The following is a 26,396-nucleotide window of genomic DNA, read 5'->3' on the forward strand; positions in this document are numbered from 1 at the left end:
AAAATTATATATAAAGAGCGGTCGCCAAATAACAAATACAAAAAGTGTTGTTGGGGCTTGGGGAGGGGAGAGAACATTCAGGCAGAGTAATGTCTCCAGCAAAGCTGTAGGAAGAAGCCAATCAGAGGCGGAGCTCCGGTCTGTCCCCGGATGGTGTCTGTCCTCGGAGACAAGTTTGGAAGGCAGGCTGGGACCACACCGTAGAAGACACTGGCGGGAGGGTATCCACCAGGCAGTAGGAAGCTATTCTAGAGGCCTCTAGAAGGCTCACGTGTTGGAGCCCCTTTGTTCAACAAATCTGTATTTACTTCTACATCAGTTGGCTAAGGCTGTCATAGCAAAGCACTATAGACTGGGTGGCTTCAGGGCGCAGGGAGCCCCCAAGGATGGCTTCAGTGACAGGAACAGTGGAATGGTCTTTGACAAGCTCTTGAAAGCTTGGGAGACAGGTCAGGGTTTGGGCGACAGATTGAAGGGCTCCTGGGTCATGCACGTGCCGAATCCGTGGGGTTACGTGAGATTTCTGCAGCGAAGAAAGGATGGAGCAGAGGTGTGTCCCAAAGGTGACCCTCGCACCGGAAATGATGCGAGGCAGCTACAGAGGACGGCGAGGAATTAGGACAGCAGCTGGCCAGAGAAGAGAAGCGGGACAGGGGTTTCAAGGAGAGGGGGATGTTGGGGAAGGTTGTTGCCCCCTTTGAGAGAGCAGTTTCAGGAGGGCCCCGGGGTCCAGGAATACGGGGACCACCTCAAGCTTAGCTGGTCACAGTGGAGGCAGTGAGTGAGGCCGTTGTTGAGTGACTGTGGCAGTGATCGTGAGGGAGGGGATGGGAGAGTGCCAATCGGAGAATACGCAGGTGGGGCTGGCTGGGAGAGCGTCGTGGTAAAAACACAAGGTTTCAAAAGAATTTGAGTGACACTGGGTATGTCTCCAGGCCACAGGAAGGTGGCTGAAGGGGTGAGGGGTGGGCGGATGGGGAGAATTAGGAGTGCAGAGGTCAAGTTCATAAAAGAAGGCAAAGTTGTCAGAGTATAGGAGAAGGATCCAGGTGGATGTGATTTGGGGGACCCTCTTTACAAAAAGAGAATAGGAAATCAGGACCCCCCAAACTGCCTGTGCTCCTCTCATGCAAGTGAGACTCTCAGAAACTTGAACTTGATTGGCTTCAAGGCAAATCCTTGAAGGACAACACCTCTATGAGTCTAGTAAGAAGATACAGAGGAAGGATGTGCTGATTGAGGAGGAAAGTGAGGGCCACTCACACCTCACGGCCTTACGTACATATGTGCTCTGGTAAATATTTAGCAACAGGTGATCTAAGGGTTGTGGGTGGGAAGGAAGCTCCAGTTTGCAGCATTTGCTCATTTCTGTGGTGTAAATACTCTCCCAACCTGGCAGATCGCACCTGGACTTAGGAAGAGATGCCCACAGTCCACTCTCCAGAGATTCACAGGGATGGGGCTAGGAGGGAGCGAGAACCTCAGAGAATCCACCTTCCCACTAGAGAGGGCCAGGGGCCCTCGCCTCAAGTGCACGAAGCCTCAGGCATTTGCTTCTCCTCCTACAGACCTTGCAGGAGATATTCCAGACTGAAATGACCATAGAATCCATCAAGAAGGCCGTCAAGGACAAGTCTGCCTTCCTGAAAGTGGCTCAGACCCGACTGGACGAGCGCACGAGAAGACCCAACATAGAGCTCTGCCGAGACTTGGCTCAGCTACGGTGAGGGGGCAGTGTGCCCTTGGCCGGAGGGGCGAGCTGGGGGGATGCAGCTGGCGGACGCAGCTGGGGGCAACCCTCCAGCCCGAGGGTGGCTCCGTGCTCTTCATGAAGCCGCTTCCTGCTCATTCTGCTCATTCTGTAGGAACCTTCTTCAAAAGTGTCCTTAATTATTCATAAAATGGGCACAAGGTTACGACTGAGGCTGAATAATAATTTTGGAGGTGGGTGGTGGTGATGGAAGCCCCACAGTTTGAAAGTACCAAATGCCACTGAACTGTATGCTTACAAATAGTTGAGATGGGGGCGCCTGGGTGGCTCAGTTGGTTAAGTGGCCAACTTCAGCTCAGGTCATGATCTTGCAGTTCGTGGGTTCGAGCCCCGCGTCGGGCTCTGTGCTGACGGCTCGGAGCCTGGACCCTGCTTCGGATTCTGTGTCTCCCTCTGTCTCTGCCTCTCTCCTGCTCGGTCTCTCTCACAAAAATAGATGAACATTAAAAAAATTAATAAATAAATGGTAGATTTTCTGTGCTGTGTACATTCCACCACAATGTTTTAAAAAAGGAAATGATACCAATACTGTACACACACACACACACACACAAAAGTGATAATAACAATTGAGGCTCATTCACTGGGGCCAGTGGGGCATCCGGGTTCCTCTGCGCTCTCCTGGAGTCTGGAGTTTCCAGAACACTCTCTCATAAGTGTTGTTTCCTGTGTGTATTTCAGAGCTTGGGACTCATTAGAAAAGGGCCAGTTCCAATGACCTCTCTATTTGCTCTCACTCGCTCGTTCTCATTGGCCTCTCTTGGCATTTAATATCTCCTCTCCTCGTTAAGACCATCGTTGTGGTCCCCGGGACCCTTTTAGTGAGGCTCGCTTCAGCTTGTTCTGTCCTCAGCAGAAATCGAAAACGGCTGGCCATCTGCGCATCCCGCACATACACATAACGGGAAGACTTGGAGGCCACTAAACGCTAAGATGCCTTTTATTATGATGATGATTTCAACTTCGAACATCCTTTTGTGGGGTGGGTTCATCGGGAATTGGGCAAAGCTTTTCCCACCCCCACCCCCACGCCCTTTGCTCCGACCCACATTCTGGCTTCCTTTCCAATTTCCCAATATCTGCCAACTTTGCCTTTTCTTTCTGGAGCGCATCACTGCCCTTCTCAGGTCAGGAAAGGCTCCGCGCAGAAGCGAATCAAATCTTATAGCAAATGAAGGAGCAGAGGGGCTGCCCTTGAACTTCCAGATTCTTTTCTGGGGCCGTTGGGGGGGGGGGCGCCCACTTGTCTCCCGCCTGGTTCCATGGTGAGGTTCCCTCACCATCACAGAGGATTTATCCTTGGGATAAAACGACGCTGAGCCCTGCCGTAGAAACGAGTGTGGATCCCTCGGAAGGCAAGGGGGTCGTTGTGAGGCCCACAATGATGAAGATGATAAAGACGGTGGTGGCGGGGATATGAGAGCTGCACGGCTCTCATTCAGTGCTGGGCCCCGTCCTCAGTGCTACACGATCCCATTCACTATCTGCATTTTACAAATAAGGAAACTGAGGCAGAAGCGGGTTGAGTGACTTGATGCGTACAGATGCAGTTTGAGTCCTTGCCTCACCGCAGAGCCCTATTCAACCAAACAACTACCGGCTGCTCCTTCCCCGTCTTTCATGTGGATGGTGATTTTACCATCCCCCCATCGTGTGCCCAATCTCATCTGACCTCCTCAAGGCCCACGTGGAACGAATCGGCAAAGCAGGGCCTGTCTCCCCATCTCTCCCACGGAGGGTGAGCCTGAGGGTCACAGAGGAGATCATTACCGCAGAACACCCCGCCCGGACAGCACGGACGGCACCCGTGTTGGATGCTGAGAAGGATGCTCTAGAATGGATGGGAATGCATTAGTGGCATTTCTCCTGGTGGAGCTGCAGTGCATTCTGGGCCTAGTGCACGGGAGTGCCTCCCAGGCTGGCTACACGCTTCCCAGAGGGGGTTCCGGAGAACCCCTGCCCATTCACAGCCGGTGCCTTATTCAGGATCAGCTGACCTCCATCCCTCTGGAGGCCAGGCAGGTCCCCCCGGTGACCAGCCTGCAGCGTCCATTTGCTGCCCAAGATGCGTCCCAAGTGCAAGCACGTCCACCAGGTCAGCCAGGATTTGATCACAGACTGGTTTTCTGCAGATATTATTAGGGGAAGCTGAGCGACATTTCATTCTCTGAGAGTTTCTCTGCAGTATCACCAGAAGCAGAGATGGGGACGCATAAATTGTCCCCAGACATCAGACAAACACGGGGCTGCTTTTTAAAAGGGGTTTGAGTCGTGATCTAACTTGACGTTGGGGGTAGCAGATGAGGAGGCGTTCATTTTCACTTCCTTCCCCCTTCACAGCTACACAGAATTTCCTTTCCCTTTGCTTTTCCTGTAGAGCCCACAGTGCGTCTGTTTCCTCTGCCCCTTTCTTGACTTCAGGACAAAACCTACTTTTGTTTCCGGAAAAATTTGTTGTTAAACTGTCACTGCCAAAAATACGCTCTTAGAGGAACAGCCGTGGAGTCTGGGATTATGACTGAGGGAGGGGGTTATTTTCCTTATTCAACCTGATCATTCTGAGAGGCTCCCTTGGGCCGTGTAGACGAAGGAAGAAGTAAGACCATGGACTCGGGGGAGTGAGGACAGAGAAAAACTGCCGTTTTCATTTCAAGACTTTTGTTTTTCATTTAAAGTTTTCTGAACAGGTTCTTTCAAAAGCAACGCTAAACATTTTTGGCATCCTTGGCGGCAGGCCAGACCTGTCTCTTTACTTAAATAATCTTGGTACATTAAAAAAAAAAAAAAGACGGAGGCTTTATTTGTATTTGAATGCAAACTGTTTCTCAGTTCTGTGATTCCTTCCCAGAAATGAGTGATTTCAGCAGAACAGCTCTCTTGGGTCTGCCGAGAACAAGGAAGCCAAGGGTAAGATGGGGCCTTGAAAGATGGGTGAGAAGGGGGTGCCTGGGTGGCTCAGTCAGTTAAGCATCCGACTTTGGCTCAGGTCACGATCTCCCTCTTCGTGGGTTTGAGCCCCGTGTCAGGCTCTGAGCTGTCAGATTCTGTTCTCAGAGCCTGTTTCAGATTCTCTGTCTCTCTGTCTCTCTCTCTCTGCCCTGCCTCTGCTCATGCTCTCTCTCTCTCTCTCTCTCAAAAATAAACATAAAAAAATTTATGAAAAGAACCCAGAAAGATGGGTGAGATGTTTAAGGGCACAAGTGGAGGGAAGTTCCGGAATTCCCAGGTGTGTTCACGCAGCAGTGGGAGACGGGGGCATTAGCTGCCTGTGTTCTATGCATCTTGACTTCCCTTAAAAAAAAAAAATTATTGACATCATCTATGTTTTCAAAAGTTCCCTCATAGATGAATTGTCCACTAGACCCGTGTGAGCGGACCCCTCCAGGCGTCTCCCCAGGCCCGTCCTTCCTCTTCGTCACCTGGGGTCTGGTTTTTGTTCTTGGAAGACTCTGTGGACTTGCACTTGGGGGCAGCTCCCCACCCCGCACCGTGACCTCCGTCAGCTGGGACACGGACGTTGGTCTTTATCCCACAAGTATCTTCGGCATGTCTGTCAACTTTGGCTGCAGAGACAGCCATGAGCAGGGCCGGCTCAGAAAGTCTTTGTGGAGATGACGGCCTGTGGAGCAGATGTAAAAACAGGCCCCATCAAGCACCTGGAGGGCTGCAAAAGAGCTAGTGCTCTTGGAACACCTGACATTAGGCAGCCACTTAGTCCCAGAGTTAAGGGAGGGACTACTTGAAGGAGCACCTGTGCATTGGGGCTTTGAGGATGGTGTAAATTAGTGGGACAAAGTGTGGGGTAATAGTAGTCTGGGAGGAGGGTGCTAAGATCAGAGACAGAGGAAACACATCTGATCAATTGCCTGCAAAGGAGAGAGGGAAGGGCACGCTGGGTGTGGTGATTTACTTTAAGCATCTGCAAGGATGACGTCACGATTGTCTGAGATGGGATGTGCAAATGTCCTGGGGTGCCGGCGCCGCATCTGCTCTACACCTCTCCCTTAGCCTGGGTCAGCCACCAGTTGGCATATTCCTCTAAAGGTAGGCATGATGAGCAGACCTAGGGCCATCATCGCTAGAATGTTGTGCCATCCAAAAAAGACACGTTTACCCGGCTGCCTGGTTGTGGTGTCAGTGTCTAAAGGCCAAAGAGAGTTTAAGTCCTTCAAAATTGTGTTTCCTTTTTGTAAAATATTTATTGTGCTCTTTCTGGTTTTAAATTAGTATCTGTCAGGGGCTCCTGGGTGGCTCAGTCGGTTGAGCATCTGACTCTTGATTTTGCCTTAGGCCATGATCTCATGGTTTGTGAATTCGAGCCCCGTGTCAGGCTCTGTGCTGACAGCGAGGAGCCTGCTTGGGATTCTCTCCCTCTCTCTGTCCCTCACCACCTTGTTCTCTGATTCCTTCTCAAAAGTAAATAAAAGTCAACTTGAAAATATCGTATCTGGGGGAGCCTGGGTGGCTCAGTCAGTTAAGCATCCAACTTTGGCTCAGGCCATGATCTTGCGGTTTGTGGGTTCGATCCCCGTGTCGGGCTCTGTGCTGACAGCCCAGAGCCTGGAGCCTGTTTCGGATTTGATGTCTCCTCTCTCTGCCCCTCCCCCGCTCATGCTCTGTCTCTCTCTGTCTCTCCCTCAAAAATAAATAAATGTTAAAAATTAAAAAAAATATATCATATCCGTTCATGATAGAAGACAATCAGAAAAAGGAAATAAAAAATAAAACCCGCCTTTGATTCTTCATGCCATCGAATGATAACCGGTGTTAACATTTTGCTGAGTGTGCCGCCAGGAATGTTAACAAACTTACGATCATGTTTCACATGGGATTTTCTACCCTGACTTTGTCAACCAACATTGTATTGTGAGCCGCCTTCCCCATGGCAAATACAGATTCCTTTTATCCAAAGTGTTGCTTGCCTAGCTTTTCATCATGCAGCTAGAGCGTCCCTGATCATTAGCTATTCATGCTGTTTCCTCATGTTTTCTCATGTTACGACTCAACAGAAATTCTTCCCTTATTCTTTTATGTCAAACCTTTCACCTTATGTTTTTTCTAAAGCTTTTCTTGTCTAATTTCACAAGTAAGATAGAGATGCATTCTGATGTTAGAATGGGTTCAACTAATACAGATCTCTACGGAGTACAAAATGAGAGACCCCTGGGGCGCCTGGGTGGCTCAGTCGGTTAAGCGTTGGACTTCGGCTCAGGTCATGATCTTGCAGTTTCTTCGTGAGTTCAAGCTCCACATCAGGCTCTGTGCTGACAGCTCGGAGACTGAAGCCTGCTTCGGATGCTGTGTCTCCCCCTCTCTCTCTGCTGCTCCCCCACTCATGCTCTTTCTCTCGGTCTCTCAAAAATAAATAAACATTAAAAACATTTAAAAAAAAAAGAGAGACCCCCCTTTCCTACCCTCTCATCTCCCCTCCCCTCGGCCTAAACAGTGGTTTCTAATTTGGTGCATGTCTTTAAAAATGTGCAATTTGTGCTTTAGGAAGAAGAGAGCATGGAGGGTTTTGAGTAGAAAAATTATTGGTTTGGTGCCTTTTTAATATTTTGTGTGAGCCCACTTTGTGCCTGGCACTAACTGGCCCCTGTGGTAAGGTTGCCCGATTTTGCAAATCAAAACACAGGATGGCCAGTAAAATTTAAGTTTCAGGTAAATGGCGGGCGAATGAATTTTAGTATAAACATATCCCATGTATTGCGTGAAATATTTCTGTTACAAAAATACTTTGTGAAATGATTCTACTGAGTGAAATAAGCCACTCCCACAAGGACAGATACCGTATGATTCTACTTGTAGGAGGTTTGTGGAGCAGTAATATTCAGAGAGACAGAAAGTAGGATGGTGATTGCCCTGGGCTCAGGGGGCATGGGGGGCCAAGTTTCAGTTTTCGAGAAAAAGAGTTTTGCGGATGGACAGTAGTGATGATTGCACACAGTGCAAATGCAGGTAATGCCACTGAACTGTCCACTTAAAAGTGGTTAAGGGGGTGCGGTGCCTGGGGGGCTCAGTCGGTTAAGGGTCCGACTTTGGCTCAGGTTTTGATCTCATCGTTCGTGAGTTCCAGCCCGGTGTCGGACTCTGTGCTGATAGTGTGGAGCCTGCTTGGGATTCTCTCTCCTCCCCCCACCCCCCCGTCTCTCTGCCCCTCCTCTACTCATGCTTTCTATCTCAAATAAATAAACTTAAAAAAAATTTTTAAGTGATTATGATGGTAAATTCTTCTTTTGTGTCTTTTATTGCAATTAAAATACATATCCTAAAAAAATGCACATCTATCTGAAATTCAAATTTCACTGGGTGTGGAGATTACAGATAGGAATGAGATGGTCTTACCCAAGGGCGTTCTGTATGCAGAAGCCAAGTTCTCGGGTCTCTGCTTTTGCAGGGAGCTGCTGGTATAGGGGTTGGAAATAGGACCCAGTTCCTTATGATGGCCAGTGAGGTTCCTTATTTCCTTCTTGGTTTCCTGGATAACCGTGCGAAGCTCATAAACATGTGTGGGCCGCGTGCCTGTGGAAAGCACAGTTCATTAGTCCCCCGACTCGATTTCCTCGTTGGCGAAACAAGGAAGCTTAGCCTGATGACCTCTCGCATTTGTTTTCCAGCTGCAAGGTTCTATGAAGCTCTACGGTTGCCATGTGAAAAATCACACATCCTGGTGCTTTTCTGTGATGGAGACGTTCCTTTTATCTCTAGGGACCGCGTATCTTTAATTTGTTCTTTGTCCCTGTTTTTATATTACTGTATATTTTATTTTATTTGTTTTAGAGCAGGCTCCATGCCTCGTGTGGGGCTCAAACTCATGACCCAGAGATTAAGAGCCACATACGCTACCAACTGAGCCAACCAGGGGCCCCTCTATTACTGTATATTTTAATTAATTCCATGCACCTTCAGTCTGCTGACAAAGGAATTCCCAAATAAAGAAAACCTTAATATTGAAGCACTAGTTATAATTTGGTAAAGTTGGGGGTGAGCTTTTGACAGACTAGAGTCAGGCAGGGGAGCAGCCTGGTAATTAAAAGCAGCTGATGGTTCCATGCAAAACTGTCAGGAGAGTTACCTAAATTCCGTATGCCTCAGTTTTGTCATCTGTAAACTGGGGATAATCATAGTATCTACTTTGTGGTGTTGTTATGAGAATTAACTTGTCTGATCATAGAAAGTACTTAGGACTTTATATACACATATATTTATATATATATACACTACATGTATAGTATGTATATAATACATATATATAATATACTATGTTTATATATAATAGTTGATAAGTGTGGTGCTATTATTATTCTTTTTAAAAATTTTTATTAAGTTTATTTATTTTCAGAGAAACAAAGACAGCATGTGTGGGGGAGGGGCAGAGAGAGAGGGAAAAAGAGAGAGAATCCCAAGCAGGCTCTGCTCTGCCAGCACAGAGCCGGGTGTCGGGCTTGAACTCAGGAACCGTGAGGTCATGACCTGAACCAAAATCAAAAGTCAGACGCTTAACCGAGAGCCACCCAGGCACCCCATTACTGTCTTTTTATAAACTGTTTCCTATTCTTTCTCTTAAGTGGCCGAGATCTCTCCTCAATGTCATTGACCAAATCAATGGGTAAAGGAGCCCCTGCTCAGTTGCTCTTCAGGAAGACAAAGACTTTCTAAGTACAAACACAGGAAGGAATCACAGAGAGAGAGAGAGAGAGGTTTGGCTTACCGTAAAAAATTGAAATCATACATAGAATAAAAGCCTCATAGCGAAAATTAAAAAGGCAAAAGAAATTGGGGAAAACATTTGCAAGAAGCAAGGCAGACCAAAAAAAAAAAAAAAAATCAACATGCCTAATACTGAAAGAGCTCTTTGCAAATGAATAAGATAAAAGTGATACCCCAGTAGCAAAGAGAACAAGGGAGAGAAGCAATTCACAGAAGAAATGTAACAAGGTCAACAGAACTTTGGGGAAGATTCACTGATACTCAAAGAAACAGACAATTAAAGCAATATTGACTCAATGTAATTTAGGAGATGCTATAGGTTTTTCCATAGAATGAATTTTTTTCCTCTTTTAATCTTAATGAAAAACACGTCACGGTTCTTTTTACCATCACTAGGTAATTAGAACTAGAGCTGGTTCCACGGTTTTATGTAGCTGATTTCAAGCAGGATCCGTTTCCTCTTCTATTCCATTTTTCGACAGTTACAAATACACTTACTCCGGAAACTTGAGTCATTACCTGGGGACACGGCTGGGGGGCAGGGACATTCACTAACCCATCCCACTGCCACTACCAGGATATGTTGACAGGTTGTGCTGAATTCTAGCCACTGAGTAAAGTCTCTAACAATGAAAATAATTTCGATGATAAAATAAATATAAGAAAGTCTTGCTAAGCTTTGATTTCCCCCCTATTTTTACCATTAAAAAAAATCACACTATCACAGGTTTACAAGTTTTGCCTCTGTGTGTGTGTGTGTGTGTGTGTGTGTGTGTGTTTAATGTTTGTTTATTTTTGAGAGAGAGAGAGAACACATGAGCAGGGGAGGGACAGAGGGGGGGAGTCTCAGAATTTGAAGCCGACTCCAGACTCCGAGCTGTCAGCACAGAGCCCGACACGGGGCTTGCACTCACAAACCATGAGATCATGACCTGAGCTTGAGCTGAAGTCAGATGCCCAACTGACTGAGCCACCCAGGTGCCCCTACATCTGTTTAAAATATAACTTTTTTTTTTTTTTTAAACTAGAATCCACACCCAGTGTGGAGCCCAGCCTGGGGCTTGAACTCACGGCTCTGAAATCAAGGCCTGAACTGAGATCAAGAATCAGGGGCTTAACCGACTGAGCTCAAATATGAATATAAAATATAAAATAGGAGCCCCTAAAATATAACACTATAATATACATGTGTATGATAATTTGTTGCTGTCGTAAAATACACTTAGCTTGCTTTTCGGATTCTGGGCATAGTTAGTGGGAGCGGCCCTGGCCGGATGCTAGAGACACAAGGAGACGCAAGTGCTGCTTCCTTTTTCCTGACATCGGGGTGCCCCGTGTGCTGCTGGGGGGACTCCGCAATGCCCTCAGCGCAGCAGCCACCTTCCGATAGGAATCCAGTAACCACACAGGCGCTGCATTTAGCACACAGCAGTCCCGGGGTGTGACTTCTGCCAAGCTAACCAGGTGCTTCTCTGCCTACGCAGCCTTGTGAACGAAGTGTATGAGGTGGACGACACCATCCAGACCTTACAGCAGCGTCTGAGGGAGGCGGAGGACACCCTGCAGTCGCTGGTCCACACCAAAGCCACCCTGGAGCACGACCTGGCCGTCAAAGCCAATTCCCTGTACATCGACCAGGAAAAATGCATGAGCATGCGCAAGGCCTTTCCCAACACCCTCCGGCTGGTGGGCTACTGTTAGGGACCCCCCGCAAGAGCCGCAGAAGGAGAGCCAATGCCCTGTGGCAGCTCTGAAGCTGAACGCGAATCTATTCACTTATTAAAGGATTCTGTTGCGACAAATGTCCCAGTGTCCTGTTCTGGAACGTCTTTTGTCTCCTTCCAAACCTTAATTTTCTACTATTTACTAGGCTTCTTCTTCTTCTTCTTTTTTTTTACATTTATTTCTTTTTGAGAGACAGAGCGTGAGGGGGAGAGGGGCAGAGAGAGAAGCAGACACAGAATCTGAAGCAGGCTCCAGGCTCTGAGCAAGCATTCAGCACAGAGCCTGATGCAGGGCTCGAACCCACGAACCATGAGATCATGCCCTGAGCCTAAGGTGGACACTTAACCGACTGAGCCACCCAGGCGCCCCTGTTTACTAGGTTTCTGAGTTATGGGAAGGAAATAAAGAAATACAACCAATCTAAAAGAGAAGGTAGGGGGAAAATAAAGCTTATTTGTATTATTCTTGTTATTCTCTGTATAGCATGAATGGGCTGGGCAGTAGAAATGCATTTCCTCCGAGGCAGTGGGGGCCGGAGTCACAAAGACAGGGGATTTTCAGCTCTGCGTTAAAGGAAACCCAGAGAAAAGAAGAAAGACCCTTGGGTATGCGGTGGCTGGGGGTAGTCTGAGCCAAAACGTGGTGGAAAGGTAGCGCGTTTGGAACCTCAGTTAAGGAGACCAGGTTGTGATTCATGATGGGGGTTATATAAGGTTGGGAGGCCTTGACCCCTAGATCAAGGAGTTGGGGGAGCTGTGGGACATCTCTGAGCAGAGAAATGGCCTGATGAAATCACGCCTGAGCAATGAAATCAGAGAGACGGCCGTAGAAGCAAAGACAGGAAAAATGCAGAATGTCTTCTATCCAATCAACAGGACTGGGAAACTCTCCCCAAGGTGACTGAGAGCCAAGGGGTGCAGGTGACAGAGGTGTTGACCCTGGATAAACAGCAAACTGGGGCATTGCTTGAATTCCAGGAGTTCTTGTGGTACCTCAGGGGTTGTTTTTTTTTTAAATAGCTTTTTCTTTACTAGAAATGAAAACCATTTGCATGCCATCTTTTGGAAACTAGGGAATACAAACACAGACAAACTCCTAAAACACACCCGTTATCATAACACCCAGCAGTAATCACAGAGGTTTGTCAACATCTTACTGTCCGTACTATTAATAAAGTAGCGAGCGCTTGTAAAGCACTTATTAGGTGTCACTCACCTCACCTCATTTATACTTTATCCCTTTAATTACATGTCCACATTCCTGTCATTGTTTTGAGCCTACGTGTATATAGTATTTATCTACACATGCGGCTAATATGTAATGTCTGTGGCTATTTACATATATAATATGTGCTTGCATTTAAATGCATAATTAAGCACGTATTTAGAACCGCACTGTTGATTTGTGGTCTCTTTTTCCTTAGTCACATATTATAAATGGGTTTCCACGTCATTAGCCATTGATCCAAAGCGTCATTAAAAAAACCCTTTTTTTAACATTCATTTTTGAGAGACAGAGAAGAGACAGAGAGGGGGGTTAGGAGCAGAGAGAGAGGGAGACACAGAATCTGAAGCAGGCTCCAGGCTCCGAGCTGTCAGCACAGAGCCTGATAAGAGGCTTGACTCCACCAACTGTGAGATCATGACCTGAGCCGAAGTCAGACGCTCAACCGACCGAGCCACCCAGGCTCCCCCAGCATCAATTTTTATACCTTCCCTCCCCCTCTCTAAAAAACAGTACACAGCACTTAGGGAAACTTCAGAAAATACAGATAGAAGAAGTAATTACATGTTTTCTACACTTCTAAAAACTAAGTAGGTCTTCTGATGTACATAGATTTTTATCTTATTTCTGTATTTATACACTGGTACTCCTCTCAAAAATCAGAATCATTCCGAATAAAGTAGTGAGCACTTATAAAGCAAGTACTATGTGTTCGACACCATTCTCAGTGCCTTATTCATCTCATTTATGCTTTTTCCCCTTAATAATATGTCCACTTTCCATGTCATTAAACATCTTTTTACAACTTCATCTTTAATGCCTTTTTGATGCATCATTGCATTGAGGTTCTAGAATGTTCTAAAACCAACTTCTGTGACTGACTAGTTATAGCATGCCTTACTCTTCCCTATCATCAACAATGCAGCCACGATTTAATCTTGGTAACTGAATGTTTGCAAACATTTTTAATATTTTCCTTAAGAGAAGTTCCTAGATATGGGATCCTTAGATGAGCAGTTACACACATTTGAGAGAAGACTTTTTTACAGTGTGTTGTTAAATTGCCCTTTTTAAATTAAAAATTGTTAATATTCTTATTTTATTTTTGAGAGAGTGCCTGCCTTGTTATTTCTTTGGGTCTCAATTTCATCATTGGGCCTTCACGCACCTGTAACAAAATTTCAGGGTTTTCTTCTGTCATTAAGCTGTCTCGTCTAAATTTTTTGTTTAATGTTTTTTAAGTTTCTTTATTTTGAGAGAGACAGAGACAGCATGAGTAGGGGAGGGGCAGAGAAAGAGAGAGATTTCCAAGCAGGCTCCCCACCTTCAGCTCAGAGCCCCATGCGGGGCTTGAACTCACAGAGCCACCCAGGCGCCCCTAAAATTTGTTTTTAATCTTTATTTACTTTTGAGAGAAATAGAGGGAGGAAAGAGAGAGAGTGTGAACAAGGGAGGGGCAGAGAGAGAGGGAGACACAGAATCTGAAGTAGGCTCCCAGCTCTGAGTTGTCAGCACAGAGCTCAATGCGGGGCTTGAACTCTCAGAACCGTGAGATCATGACCTGAGCCGAAGTCAGATGCTTAATTGACTGAGCCACCCAGGCACCCCATTAAATTACCCTCCTTAAAGTTGTATTACTCTGGACTCCTGCCAGCCTATGAGAGGGTGTATCTTTCTGCATCTCTGATAACTCTTTTTTTGTTTTTACATTTAATGATACAAAAATGGTCCGACCACTTTAATATTTTGTTCTTTGGACACCATGTGATCTAGATCATTGCTCCTTGGACTCAGGAATTTTTTCTGTTAATTGCTTGTTTTTGTTATTTGCCTGTTTCCCCTAAGTATTTTTTCTTTCTTTCTTTCTTTCTTTCTTTCTTTCTTTCTTTCTTTCTTTCTTTCTTTCTTTCTTTCTTTCTTTCTTTCTTTCTTTCTTTCTTTCCTTCCTTCCTTCCTTCCTTCCTTCCTTCCTTCCTTTCTTTCCTTGATTTATTTTTAAGAGTTCCCTGTGTATCAATCATTGGGCACTTCCACCATGTGTACTGAACACAGATCCTTTAGACGTCACTCCCTTCTGTTTTATTTATGTTTTTCAATGTACAGAGGTGAAATATACAATTGCTTCCATTATGATTTGTTTATACCTTTGGTGTTCAACCAGGAAAACTCTTCCTCATCTCAAGATTATTGACTTATAATTTCTTCTAATTCCTTTGGTGTCTTCTGAACTTACATTTGACCATCTGGAGTTCAGCCCCAAAGGATGTTGACAGCATTTGAATCCTCTGATGCAGAAGCCCTGACATGGAAGACAGGGTTACCGAGGGAAAGGGTTCCTCTCTGGGTCTCCTACTTCCCGCTTAGGGGTAGCCCTGTCTCTCTCATTAGCTCTGGCTACCATCTGTGTGTGTTCTCCCTGCTCTCATCCAACCACTGTTGATTTACCCCAAGCCTCTCTCTCTCTCTTTCCTAAAACTTTCTCAGACCTTGGTCAGTCAAGTTCACAAAACATCTCATAATGCTGGTAGAGTTGACGTAAACACGATAAGCTGGGACCAAGGTTATTTTTGTGGTCTCAGTATATCATTTTAGAAATCAAATTGTAGGCTTTGCATTCTCCCTTTGCTTCTAATGGAAACAAAGATATATAAGTGCCACTCGAACACTTAGGCAATTCCAGCAATGAGGTGTTACTAGGCATCATTTTTAGACAATAGTGGCAATAAACAAATTCCGCATATCTTTTATTTGTTATACCCTTTGGGGAAAATCTTGCTGACTTTTTCCATGAATTGCTACCTTTTTTAAGGAATATATGCTTGGGGAGGTTTTTTTTTTTTTTTAAACTTAAACATACGTTCCCAGCATTACAAGAATGTGATGGGAAGGCAACGTCCTTCAGACACAGAAAAAGGCTAGTTTTCTTGTTAATTTTGGTAAACCGTGGGCAAGGCTAAATTCCACAAATAAACATTCGGTTTCTAGTCTGAAATGTCATGGCCACTTCATGAGGGTAAATATTTTAATGCTGAAATCCACGAACAGCCAAGAATCACGAAGTGCGATCTTGTTTAAGAATCACCAGCAGGCAAATATCAACACGGGATGTGGCTTTCTATATATTCAGCCCCCAAGTATCTTTCATAGTATGTGGCTTTAGGAAGGGCTTCTGGAATACGAGAGGCTTCCTCCTCCCTGGGCATCATTCAGATTTAGAAATGCTCGTAACTGCCCCTAAATAGCCAAGTCGACTATAATTTTAGTATTTCCATTTATGCCTCCTGGGAAGTGTTGTCATAAACACCTCACCTGGCACCTTTTTTTGAGTCCCGGGTTCATGCTGTAAATAGCTGAGGTGGGGTCTAGTTCGGGGTTATAATTTTTGTTTTGCTCCAAAAACAAGGATGGAGTCCTTCCCTTCGTAGGCAGGGCTGACCCAAGGGACCCAGGAGGAGGCAGAGTGGCCGCTCAATGTTGCGACTCCAGTCTCTCCCGCCGGCCTCCACTCTGCACTGTTCCCAGCATCAATGGGTTCACCACTGGCATCAAGACCAAACTTCTATGCAGAGTGTGCTGATGGTATTTTTGGAGCTCTTTGTATTCATGCATTCATGGGGAAAAGAGACAATATTTAACCTCCTCACTAGAGATGGACGATCTATTTCATCTTCCAGACCAGCTCTAGATCAGAATAGTGTGCATTTATGGAGTGTTGAGTTAAGAAGGATCGTGAGGCCCCGTGTGAGCTCGGACAGGCAAGAATCTAGAGGTGCCGTAGGATAGTGTTATCTGCAAGTGCTATCTGCACAAATACTGTCAGCCCTGCTCTAAACGTTCTGAATTCTCCACAGCTCAAATCTTTCTCTGTCCATATCACAAAGGTTCCATTTTGTAATCTATGGGTCCTTCCCTCTGCAACTTGCTGTTTGCTAATTTTGCTAGGGGCTAATAGGAGACCCTTTCTGTGGCCAACTTTTCCCCTTTAGCCAAAGGACCTTCTAAAGAGCTCACTGAGACTGAACATCAACTCCGGTGGCATCATGGCACAGTGAGGAGGGAGCTTGATGGGAACATGGAGCCCTTGACTACTGCCCTATATGGTACCTCATTATATAAGGAAGGGTAGGGCTGTGGAAACCACAGAAATTACTTGTATTTCTCAATTACTATTTTTTCCCTCCCTGTAAGGTGAGTTGATATCTTTGGACTAAGTTTCAATATTCTAGTCTTGGGTAGTTCAGCCCTGCAGTCACTCAGACCTAAGGATGCTTTTCCTACACCCCCAACCTCCACCCAGTGGTGCTCTGCTTGCCTGAGAACCTGCTCATTATGGAAACCCATGCATTTACTGATAGCAGAAATCATTTTATGTATTGACAGCAGGGGCGGTGGGGGCGGGGGGCGGAGTATCCGCTTATTTGCAACAAGCTGGTAGGTTTCACCTTCCAACCCCAGGCCATTTGAAGTATGTAGCAAAGATGGAGGCCCTTTAAGAGAGATGAGGCCAGGCAACCTGAGAGGAAAAAAATAAGCCAGAGCCACAGACAAGACTTAAGAGCACCACCCATACCACAGTATGAGAGATTGAAGCACTGACACTTTATTTATTTATCTATCTATTTATTTATTTAATTTATTTATGAGAATGGAGGCAGAGGAAGAGGGAGAGAGAGAATCTTAAGCAGCCTCCATGTTCAGCACAGAGCCTGATGCAGGACATGACCTCAGCAGAAATCAAGAGTCAGATGCTCAACCAACTTAGCCACCCAGGCGTCCCGAGCGTTGAGACTTTAAAATAATGCTGGAAGCGACAACGAATGTTCTCAGTTTCCTAAAGGGTAGATGTAATATAGGCGTTCCTCAGAGTCTTGGGGGAAAATAGCCATACACCAAGTATTCACGTCTTTGCAAAGTCCTCTCCTCTCCTTGAATACGGGCCGACTTTCTGATCACTTGATCCAACAGAATGAAATGTAACATTGGGCCAATTCCAGGCTTAGGTGCTGAGAAGACCTGGAAGCTACTGCTTTTATGCTCTTGAGACCTAGCTGCCACATAAGAAGTGTGACTGTCATGGGATTCCCATGCTGTGAAGGAAGCCAAGCAGCCACATGGAGAGGCTCACGTGGGATAGAACCCCAGCCAACAGCTGCAGATGGGCTCGTAGGGAGGAACCAACTTCCAGTCATGTGGGTGAGGCCATTTGGAATCTTCTTGCTCTCCCAGTACCTCCACTGACACCATGGGAGGCAGAACTGTGCAGCCAATGCACAGAATCATAAGATATAATAAACTATTGTCTTAAACTATTAAGTTCTTGGATAATTTTTTATGCCACAACAAGGATAACTCAAACAACTTTTCACTGGCTTTGTAGACATCCAGTGCATGAAGGGGAAGGGAAGCTACCATTTGCTGAGTTCCTATTACTAGGTTCTCATCAAAAAACACAACAATCTCATGAGACGGTTATTACTGCCACTCTGCAAATGGGGAAACTGAGACTCAGGGAGGTTGAGTAATGCCACAGTTGTTAAGCAACCAGTCTGAGGTTGCTCAGATAGAAATGCTGTATTGAGTTTCATCTCCCTTATCTGACACTGGAATATGAGCTCTTAACCACTATTTTATACTGTTAGAATGTGACCAGATAGTTATCTCCTTCTCCTTCTCAACAACAAATGTGTAAAATGACTGCACTGATGGATTGAGGACACAGGCACTTAAGAAAGTTTTAATTTTGAAAAATTTGTGTAACATTAGAGCATGAGTGGCATCCAACCTCTGGGCTATAGACCAACTCTTGATATTAACACATACAATGATAATGATGATAGTCAGCTAGTGCTGAGCAGAGGACCTTACATATATTACTTCACAATCAGGCTATTCTCTAAGGTACACACATGTAACCAGTTACATTCAAGAATTGATGGGGCGCCTGGGTGGCCCAGTCAGTTAGGCGTCTGACTTCTGCTTAGGTCATGATCTCAGGGTTCATGAGTTCTAGCCTCGCATTGGGTTTTCTGCTGTAGCACAGAGTCTGCTTTGGATCTTCTGTGCTCCCCCCTTTCTCTTTGCTCCTCCCCTACTTACACTCACACCCTCTCTCAAAGATAAATAAATAAATATTAAAAAATAATAATGATATATTCAAGAAATGAGGAAATTGAGACTTAGGGAAGTAGAATAATCCAGTCAAACCACTAGTAAGTTTCAGAGTCAGGAGCTGAACTCAGATAGGTTCACTTCCAATTGTTACATTTTCATTGCCCCTTCCTAAACACCTTAGGATGAAATTAGACATTCCCAAAGGTTTTACATTTTTCTTTTTTAATTTTACTACCAATGTGCTCTTTTTTTCCAGAGATATTCATGAAGATATGTTTTGAACAGTCCCATAAACACAATACAGTAATTTTACTGTAGTATTTCAAAATCCTACCTCTAAACTTCTTTGATTATAACTTTAAGTGGAATTTAAGAGCAATAACTGGGTGTATTCTCTGTTTTTTTGTTTGTTTGTTTGTTTGTTTTTTCAGATAGGAGAAAAAAAATCTCAGGGTGCCTGGGTGGCTCAGTCAGTTAAGCGTCCAACTCTTGAATTTGACTCAGGTCGTGATCTCATGATTTCGTGGGCTCAGGCCCTGAGTCAACTCTGCACTGACGGGACGGAGACTGCTTGGGATTCTCTCTCTCTCCTCTCTCTCTGTCCCTCCCCAACTTGTGCTGTCTCTGTCTCTCTCAAAATAAATAAATGAACTTAAAAAAACTCTGACAATTTGGTAGAAGGTACTCAATTGTAGAAATCAAGTCATTCTCCACTCAAAGTCTCCTAGAATCCTATCAACAATAACCATGGACATTGATGGATTTTAAGATTGCCCTCCATGTGCTGGATCTTTGTCAGCATATTTTCTAAAGAATATTCGGTCCCAGATAGGAAGTGATTGTGTTTAGTGACCATGTACACCAGCATTTTGGTGCTTGGTACATAAAACAAGTTCTTTCCCGTATAGGTGCAATTTGTGTTGTCATCTGAGCTGGAGTTATAGCTACAGAAATGACTCCCTAACTTCCTCTAGACAGAAAAGAGAATTCAGAGCTGGGTCTCTCCCATTGTGTTCTTGATTTGGATTCTCTTCATCTCATCTTGTGGATTTTGAGACTCTTAGTTCACAACATTTTTCTTTGCTCATATGGAGCTCAGGAGACACTGGAACATATTAACAAAATGAATACTAAGCATTGTGGTGTGACAGCATTAGGGGGTGTAGGAAGGAGTCTAATTATGAAATATAGAGAGAAATAGTCAATAAAAAGCCTAAATCTATAAGCACAGAGCTATCTAGTGATAGAGTCTTCTGTTCTAGAGTCTTCTGTTCGGGTTGGTTGATACTCAGGATGAGTAACTACCTTCATAGGAGACAGAAGTTTTGAGATGTTCTTATTGTTCATCCTTCAAGAAGAGAAGGACAATGATAATCTCTTGAGGTAGAGAAAGCTCAGAGGCTCAGGGATGAGACAGAAAGACCCATTAGGAGTGAAGTAATGACTGCCTGTACTGAGCGGTTTTATGTGAGAACAATCTCTTCTAGCTGGGGTTAGACAGAAAGGGACACAGATCTTCTCTGACTTCTGATATGGTTACATCCCAATAAACCCATCGTAAGTGGAAATATTGTCAGAAAATACATTTAGGGCTGCCTGGGTGGCTCAGTGGGTTAAGTATCTGACTCTTGACTTCTGCTCAGGTCATGATCTCACAGTTCGTGGGGTTGAGCCCCAGACTGGGCTCTGTGGTGACAGTTCGGAGTCTCCTTGGATTATCTCTCTCTCTCACCTCTCTCTGCCCCTCCCGTGCTTGCTCTCTCTCTCTCTCTCTCTCTCCCTCTCCCCCCTCCTCAAAATAAATAAACTTTTAAAAAAAGAGAAAGGAAATAGGAGATTGGACTGAAGACTAGTTAGGGGAACTTAAGATCCAGAAAATAACTTTAAAAATACACAGCTATTAATCAAGAGATATGACCTAACTCAGAGTACAATACACAAACACACATACCACCACGTCCGCACAAACAGTATGATAATGTAGTTTAATTCCATTTATGAAAAATAAAAGAAGCTTGACGGTCTCTAATGTTAAGGTTGAGATGGCAAGAGGGAAACTAGAGGGAGAGGCTCATATGGGCTACACATAGTTGAAGGACTTTGTACAAGTTCCAGACTGGTAATTTTTTTTTTTTAATTTTTTTAATGTTTTTTTTATTTATTTCTAGGAGAGAGAGAGAGAGAGAGAGAGAGACAGCACGAGCAGGGAAAGGTCAGAGAGAGAGGGAGTCACAGACTCTGAAATAAGCTCCAGGCTCTGAGCTGGCAGTCAGCACAGAGCCCGACGCGGGGCTCGAACCCACAAACCGCGAGATCATGACCTAAGCGAAAGTCGGACGCTTAACCGACTAAGCCACCCAGGCGCCCCCCAGACTGGTAATTTTGAAGGACCTGATGGCAAATATTCTTGCCTAACTATAGAAGTTAAACTAGTCAACAACATCAATCCAATGACAAAAAGCTAGATAATGTCAGTTATGTGAGTGATATAATCAGAACAGCTATTTATTTTTAATATTTAAACTATATATAATAATATATATTTATATAATAACTATATATAACCATATATATAACTATATATATCATATAGGTATATATTGGTATATAGGTATATATGGTTATTTATATATCTTTAAATATAGCTAGATATAGAGTAAAATCTTGGATTGTGAGTAACTTGTTCTGTGAGTGTTCCACAAGATGAGAAAACATTTCTCATAAATTTTAACTTGATAAATGAGCCATGCCTTGCAATATAAGTAGTACATGACCCTGAATGTCACATGATCACAATGAGCCAATGGTTCTTGAAATTCACTTTGATATACGAGTACTTTGGATTACAAGCAAGTTTCTGGAATGAATTATGCTCACAAACCAAGGTTTTAGTGTATATATATATATGTTGGCTAGGACATTCTAGTTTTTAGGGATTAAAGTTCTAAATTTTGTTCAGCCAGGGAAATGAAGCATAAGATTTATACGTTATATTTTAATATTATTCATAATTACATAATACTATAAAATACATTATCCTCGTAAAATAAGGAAGCATTGCAGATAGGGCTGAATTCTCCTTTGCCCACCACCTCTAGTCTTGACCTTTCTCTCTTTAGGGGCAAGTACTATTATTGGTTTGGTGAGATAGTTTCACATTGTTAATTGTAGAGACTTCTCAGTTTGGCTCTTTGGAAACCATCACTACGCCCTTCAGTGTAGGGGTTAAACACCAGAGAGCTTTAAAAAAATATGTTAGGGGCGCCTGGGTGGCTTAGTCAGTTAAGCGTCTGACTTTCGCTTAGGTCATGATCTCGCGGTTTGTGGGTTCGAGCCCCGCGTCGGGCTCTGTGCTGACTGCCAGCTCAGAGCCTGGAGCCTGTTTCAGTCTGTGACTCCCTCTCTCTCTGACCCTCCCCTGCTCACGCTGTCTCTCTCTCTCTCTCCTAGAAATAAATAAAACATTAAAAAAAAAATGCTAATCGAGTATTTTATGTAACCAGTGAAAAATCCTTAAACAAAATATAAGTCCAATACAGCAGCACGTGAGAATACACTGAGACCCAGCAGGAATGGTAAGATGGTTCATTAACAAGTAAATTGGAGCCATGGTTTTACTCTGTGTCGCTGCTCACAGGCTGGTTGATTCCTCAGCGGAGCATAGAGCCAGGTGTATGGAAGGACACGAAGCTGGGAACTGGACTCTGGCCTGAGAGCTGTGATATCCTCTCCTGCAGAGTCATCTTCCTCTTCTCCTCACCAATCAATAGTATGTGAAGAAATGATATGTGAAAACTGCAATTCACTCATTCACTCAATAAATAGATTTTGGTTGAGTGCATTTCATGTTCTCAGGCTGTAGCTGACTCTGGAGATAAAATGATGAATGAACCATGGTCTCTGTAGCCATGGAGCTTGCAGACAAGTGGATTAGACTGACAATAAGATAATCATACAAAGAACCAAGTTAATTATGAGAATTCATGGGAGGAATTAGATGTTGGTAGGTTTTCTCGAAGACCTTTAAGTAACTATCTGAAAAGTAAGAACCCAATATTCAATGTGGCGGGGATGGAAGATACACCCAAGGGTGTTTTGGGTAGAGATAATCACATTTTAAAACACCCTGAAGACTTAAGGGGCTACATACGGGTGTTATTTACGGCCAGAACTGGCCTCACGGACGTGAGACCTGTCAGCCACAAAGGGCCTTGGGCTTAGAAGGGCTCATGCTTGATTTATGCTCTCCTGTCACAGTTTTGAAATTCTTAATGATTTTTGAACAGGAAACCCTGAATTTTCATTTTTTGCTGTGTCCCCCAAAGTCTGTAGGGAGTCTCAACTGTGGGAGTTTGATCTTGATTTCACTGTGAGATGCAGGTGTGGGAGGGTCTTATGCAAGCAAGGACATATCTCAGTTCCTGGTTCCTCAAGACCACTCTGGTTGTGACGTGAAGAATGGAAGGTGGGACACTATTACTGCCCTTTAGGAACTTAGAGTATGGCTGTCTGAGGGGTATTACTAACAGTAATACCTTATAGGGGCACCTGAGTGGCTCAGTTGGTTGAGCGTCTGACTCTTGGTTTGGGCTCAGGTCATGGTCTCATGGTTTGTGAGCTTGAGCTCCACTTCAGGGGGTGGAATTCTCTGTCTTCCTCTTTCTCTGCTCCTCCCCTACTGTGCTCTCTCTCTCTCTCTCTCTCTCTCTCTCAAAATAAGTATTAAAAAATAAAAGTAAAACATTACAGAAATGTACTGATGACAATCCTGGGCAATTGAAGGAGGGTCATCTAATACTGTCTTGTGGCTGGGAAGAGCTATAATCTCCTCCACGGCTCCCCCCACAGTCTTCTCTTCTTTGGGATAAACACCCAGTACTTTTTTCCCTCTGCAACTCAGGTCTCAATTTCTTAAATCAATGAAGAAGCTCAAAGGTCTGAAAATCACCACTTCCCATTTGAAGCTTTACAATATCTTTTGGAATTGCCTCATTTCTTCAGCTTAACACTAGAGACTCCCATATGAGATGATATTACTTTCTTCTCTTCTTTTTTTATCATCCAGTGAGGCCGGATAACTCCCAGAGGATTATGATGAGGTTTCTCAGTTGTTTATCTGAATCTCCACTAATCTAATTCCTCAGATACATGGGCAGTACATACCAGAGACACTTGGCTATCTCTTCCACTTAATGCAGCTGTGTTTCTGTTGTCGGTGAAGCTCCTGTTCCAGACATTTCCCACAAATACAATTTTATGACATTACTGCCGGCCACGCCATCCTTGTGATGTGTTCTCCATCAGCCTTGTCCAACAGCACTTTCTGCAATCATAAAAATGTTCCATATCTTCTCCAAAATGGTAGCCACCAACCATGCATGGCTATTAAACGCTGACTAGAGTTCCACATGAAAATTTAGGGCACCAAAGCTCAGGAATGCTAGTTTAGTTGTTTTGTGTCATGGAGCCAGCATAGGGCAACTCCAGAAATCAACCTGGGTCTTCTGACTCTCAGTGATCTTGTCCCTAGACCATACTGGGTGGTCTCGACAAGCATTTATTTGAAAAGTTTTATAGAGTGTCTATTAGGCATATTCGGTATTTTAGGGATGCCAAGAAATAGGATAGCCTCGTTGGGTCAAAAAGGGGTTAGAAAAAGGGCAGAGAATCACTTTGTTGACCTCTAAGAGCAAAGAAGAGGCATAATCCCGGGTTCACCTTCAGGAGTCCAGAGGTGTCACTATGGCTGTTGCCCAAATGGATCAAGTGCCTCTGTGCTTGATAGACAAGTTTCTTTGGTCACTGGAGGTCCTTTAGTACCTGACACACACACTCTACATGTGTCAGTCTCCTCTGCTGTGACACTCCAGGATCTTTGGGTTTGGTGACAGTGAGGCTAAGTAACTTGTCCAAGCCAACACAGCTACTAAGAGACTGAGTCCGAATTGAGATCCAGATCCTTTTGACCCCAGTGTTAATTAGGGTAGTGGTAGGTATGGATGCTGTAAACATAATCTTTGCACTGACTCTGGTGGTCTTGAGTGCCAGGCTAAGAAATTAGGATTTGATCCATTGGCAACAGTCAACCAGAGAAGCTTCCATAGTGGGATCTATGGAAGTAGTAGGAAGTAAGAAGAATAAGCCAGTTGTGGTGTTGGAGTGGAGAGATGGGAGGGCTTCAAGAAGAACCATGTATCAAGGTTTTGTGACTTAGGGGGTCCTTTCTCTCACGCCCAGAAGATGTCTTAGAGGTGCCGGGGACAGTGGTGGCACTGGAATGTCAAAGGCAAGATCTGGCCTAGGAGTCCACCAGAAGACCAGCAGCTCATTTTTAGGTCTGGAGGAACTTAAGTGATCGTGGATCCAACTGCAGAAAGTTCCAGCTGGTACCTGATGAACACAGTGCAAACCACTCCAGCCATGTTCTTTGGAATCGAGTGAGAGTTAAAGTTAAGTAACTTGTTGAAGCCAGCCAGTCTTGGAAGAGAAGTGTGTACAGAAAGTATTGGAAGGGTGAAGAGGCAGGGAGGTCACCGTCAAGAAAGTCAGTGGGGTTCCAGAATGGGGCAGCGGCGAGAGAGGAGAGAGGTAAGTACAGGCGGTATAGTGACTGGTGTAACATTATGCAAGGGGTTGTGGGAGGTTGGAGATCAGAAATAGACTTGAAGGACATGAAGGAGGTCGCTGATAACTTTTAATAGTTCTCTGTGGGGAGCGCAGCATGGCCAGATAACTCAGGAATTTAAGGGAAAGAGGTCTATGTTCCATGGGTCACAGAGGCTGACTGGCAGTGAAAGGAAGGACAGAAAAGCAATAATCAGAAAAACACAAGGAAATCAGCACAAGTCTCTTCAAGATAAAAACAAAACAAAACAAAGCAAAAACCAAAAAACAAAACCCATGTTCACGTTTGTGAGCAAAGGGAAAGAAGTCAGAAGACAGAGTGAGAAATTTCAGACACACTCTCCATCCTCTAAAAAATAAAGTTTTTCAGGGTGCCTGGGTTGCTCAGTCGGTTAAGCATCCGACTTCAGCTCAGGTCATGATCTCACCATTCTTGAGTTTGAGCCCCATGTCGGGCTCTGTGATGACAGCTCAGAGCCTGGATCCTGCTGCGGATTCTGTGTCTCCCTCTCTCTGTGCCCCTCCCCTGCTCGCACATGCTCTCTCTCTCTCTGTCTCGCTCTCAAAAATAAATAAACATTAAAAAAATTAAAACAATTAATTAACTAAATTAAAAAAAACTCTTTCAACCCTTCCTACTTGTTTATTATTCCTGAAGCGATATTTTTAAGCTGTAGTAATGGAAAGTGGGATAGGCAGATCAATGAAACAGAAAGTCCAAAAACAGTCCCACATATATATATGGATCTAATAAAGCCAATGTGTCAAAACAGCAGGAGAAAAAAATGGATTATTCAATAAGTGGCTATTTGCCAAAAAATTAAGCTATAATTTTACGTGATACTAACATAAATTCTAGTTGGTTACAGAGATTTTGTTTTAATGTTTATTTATTTTTGAGAGAGAGAGACAGAGAGAGAGGGAGACAGAAGATCCCAAGCAGGTTCTGTGCTGAGAGCAGAGAGTCTGATGTGGGCTCAAACCTATGAACCATGAGATTGCAACCTGAGTGGAAGTCAGACATTTGACTGACTGAGCCACCCAGGTGTCCCACGGAGTTTTAAAACCATAAAAAGACTCAAAGAAAATGTAAGTAAATGTAATATTAATCTAAGCATATCAAAAGGATAAAATTCTTTTTTTTAAGTTTATTTTGAGATAGAGAGAAAAGCAGGGGAGGGGCAGAGAGAGAGAGAGAGAGAGAGACAAAATCTCACATAGACTCTGCACG

At 44.3% G+C, this 26,396-nt stretch overlaps 1 protein-coding gene across 1 annotated transcript in view; it reads left to right on the forward strand.

Moving 5' to 3' along the window:
- The window catches only part of TEKT3 (tektin 3), a 37,880-nt gene extending 26,597 nt beyond the window's left edge, over nucleotides 1–11,283 (forward strand). The window contains exons 7-8 of the mRNA XM_077746670.1: nucleotides 1,569–1,723; nucleotides 10,966–11,283. Coding sequence (XP_077602796.1) covers nucleotides 1,569–1,723; nucleotides 10,966–11,182 — 372 coding nt within the window. The 3' untranslated portion in view covers nucleotides 11,183–11,283. The remainder of the gene's footprint in view (nucleotides 1–1,568; nucleotides 1,724–10,965) is intronic.
- The last annotated feature ends 15,113 nt before the right edge of the window (nucleotides 11,284–26,396 follow it).

The sequence above is a fragment of the Crocuta crocuta genome, unplaced genomic scaffold, assembly GCF_008692635.1.
Source record: "Crocuta crocuta isolate KB4526 unplaced genomic scaffold, BGI_CrCroc_1.0 scaffold139, whole genome shotgun sequence".
Lineage (NCBI taxonomy): Eukaryota > Metazoa > Chordata > Mammalia > Carnivora > Hyaenidae > Crocuta > Crocuta crocuta.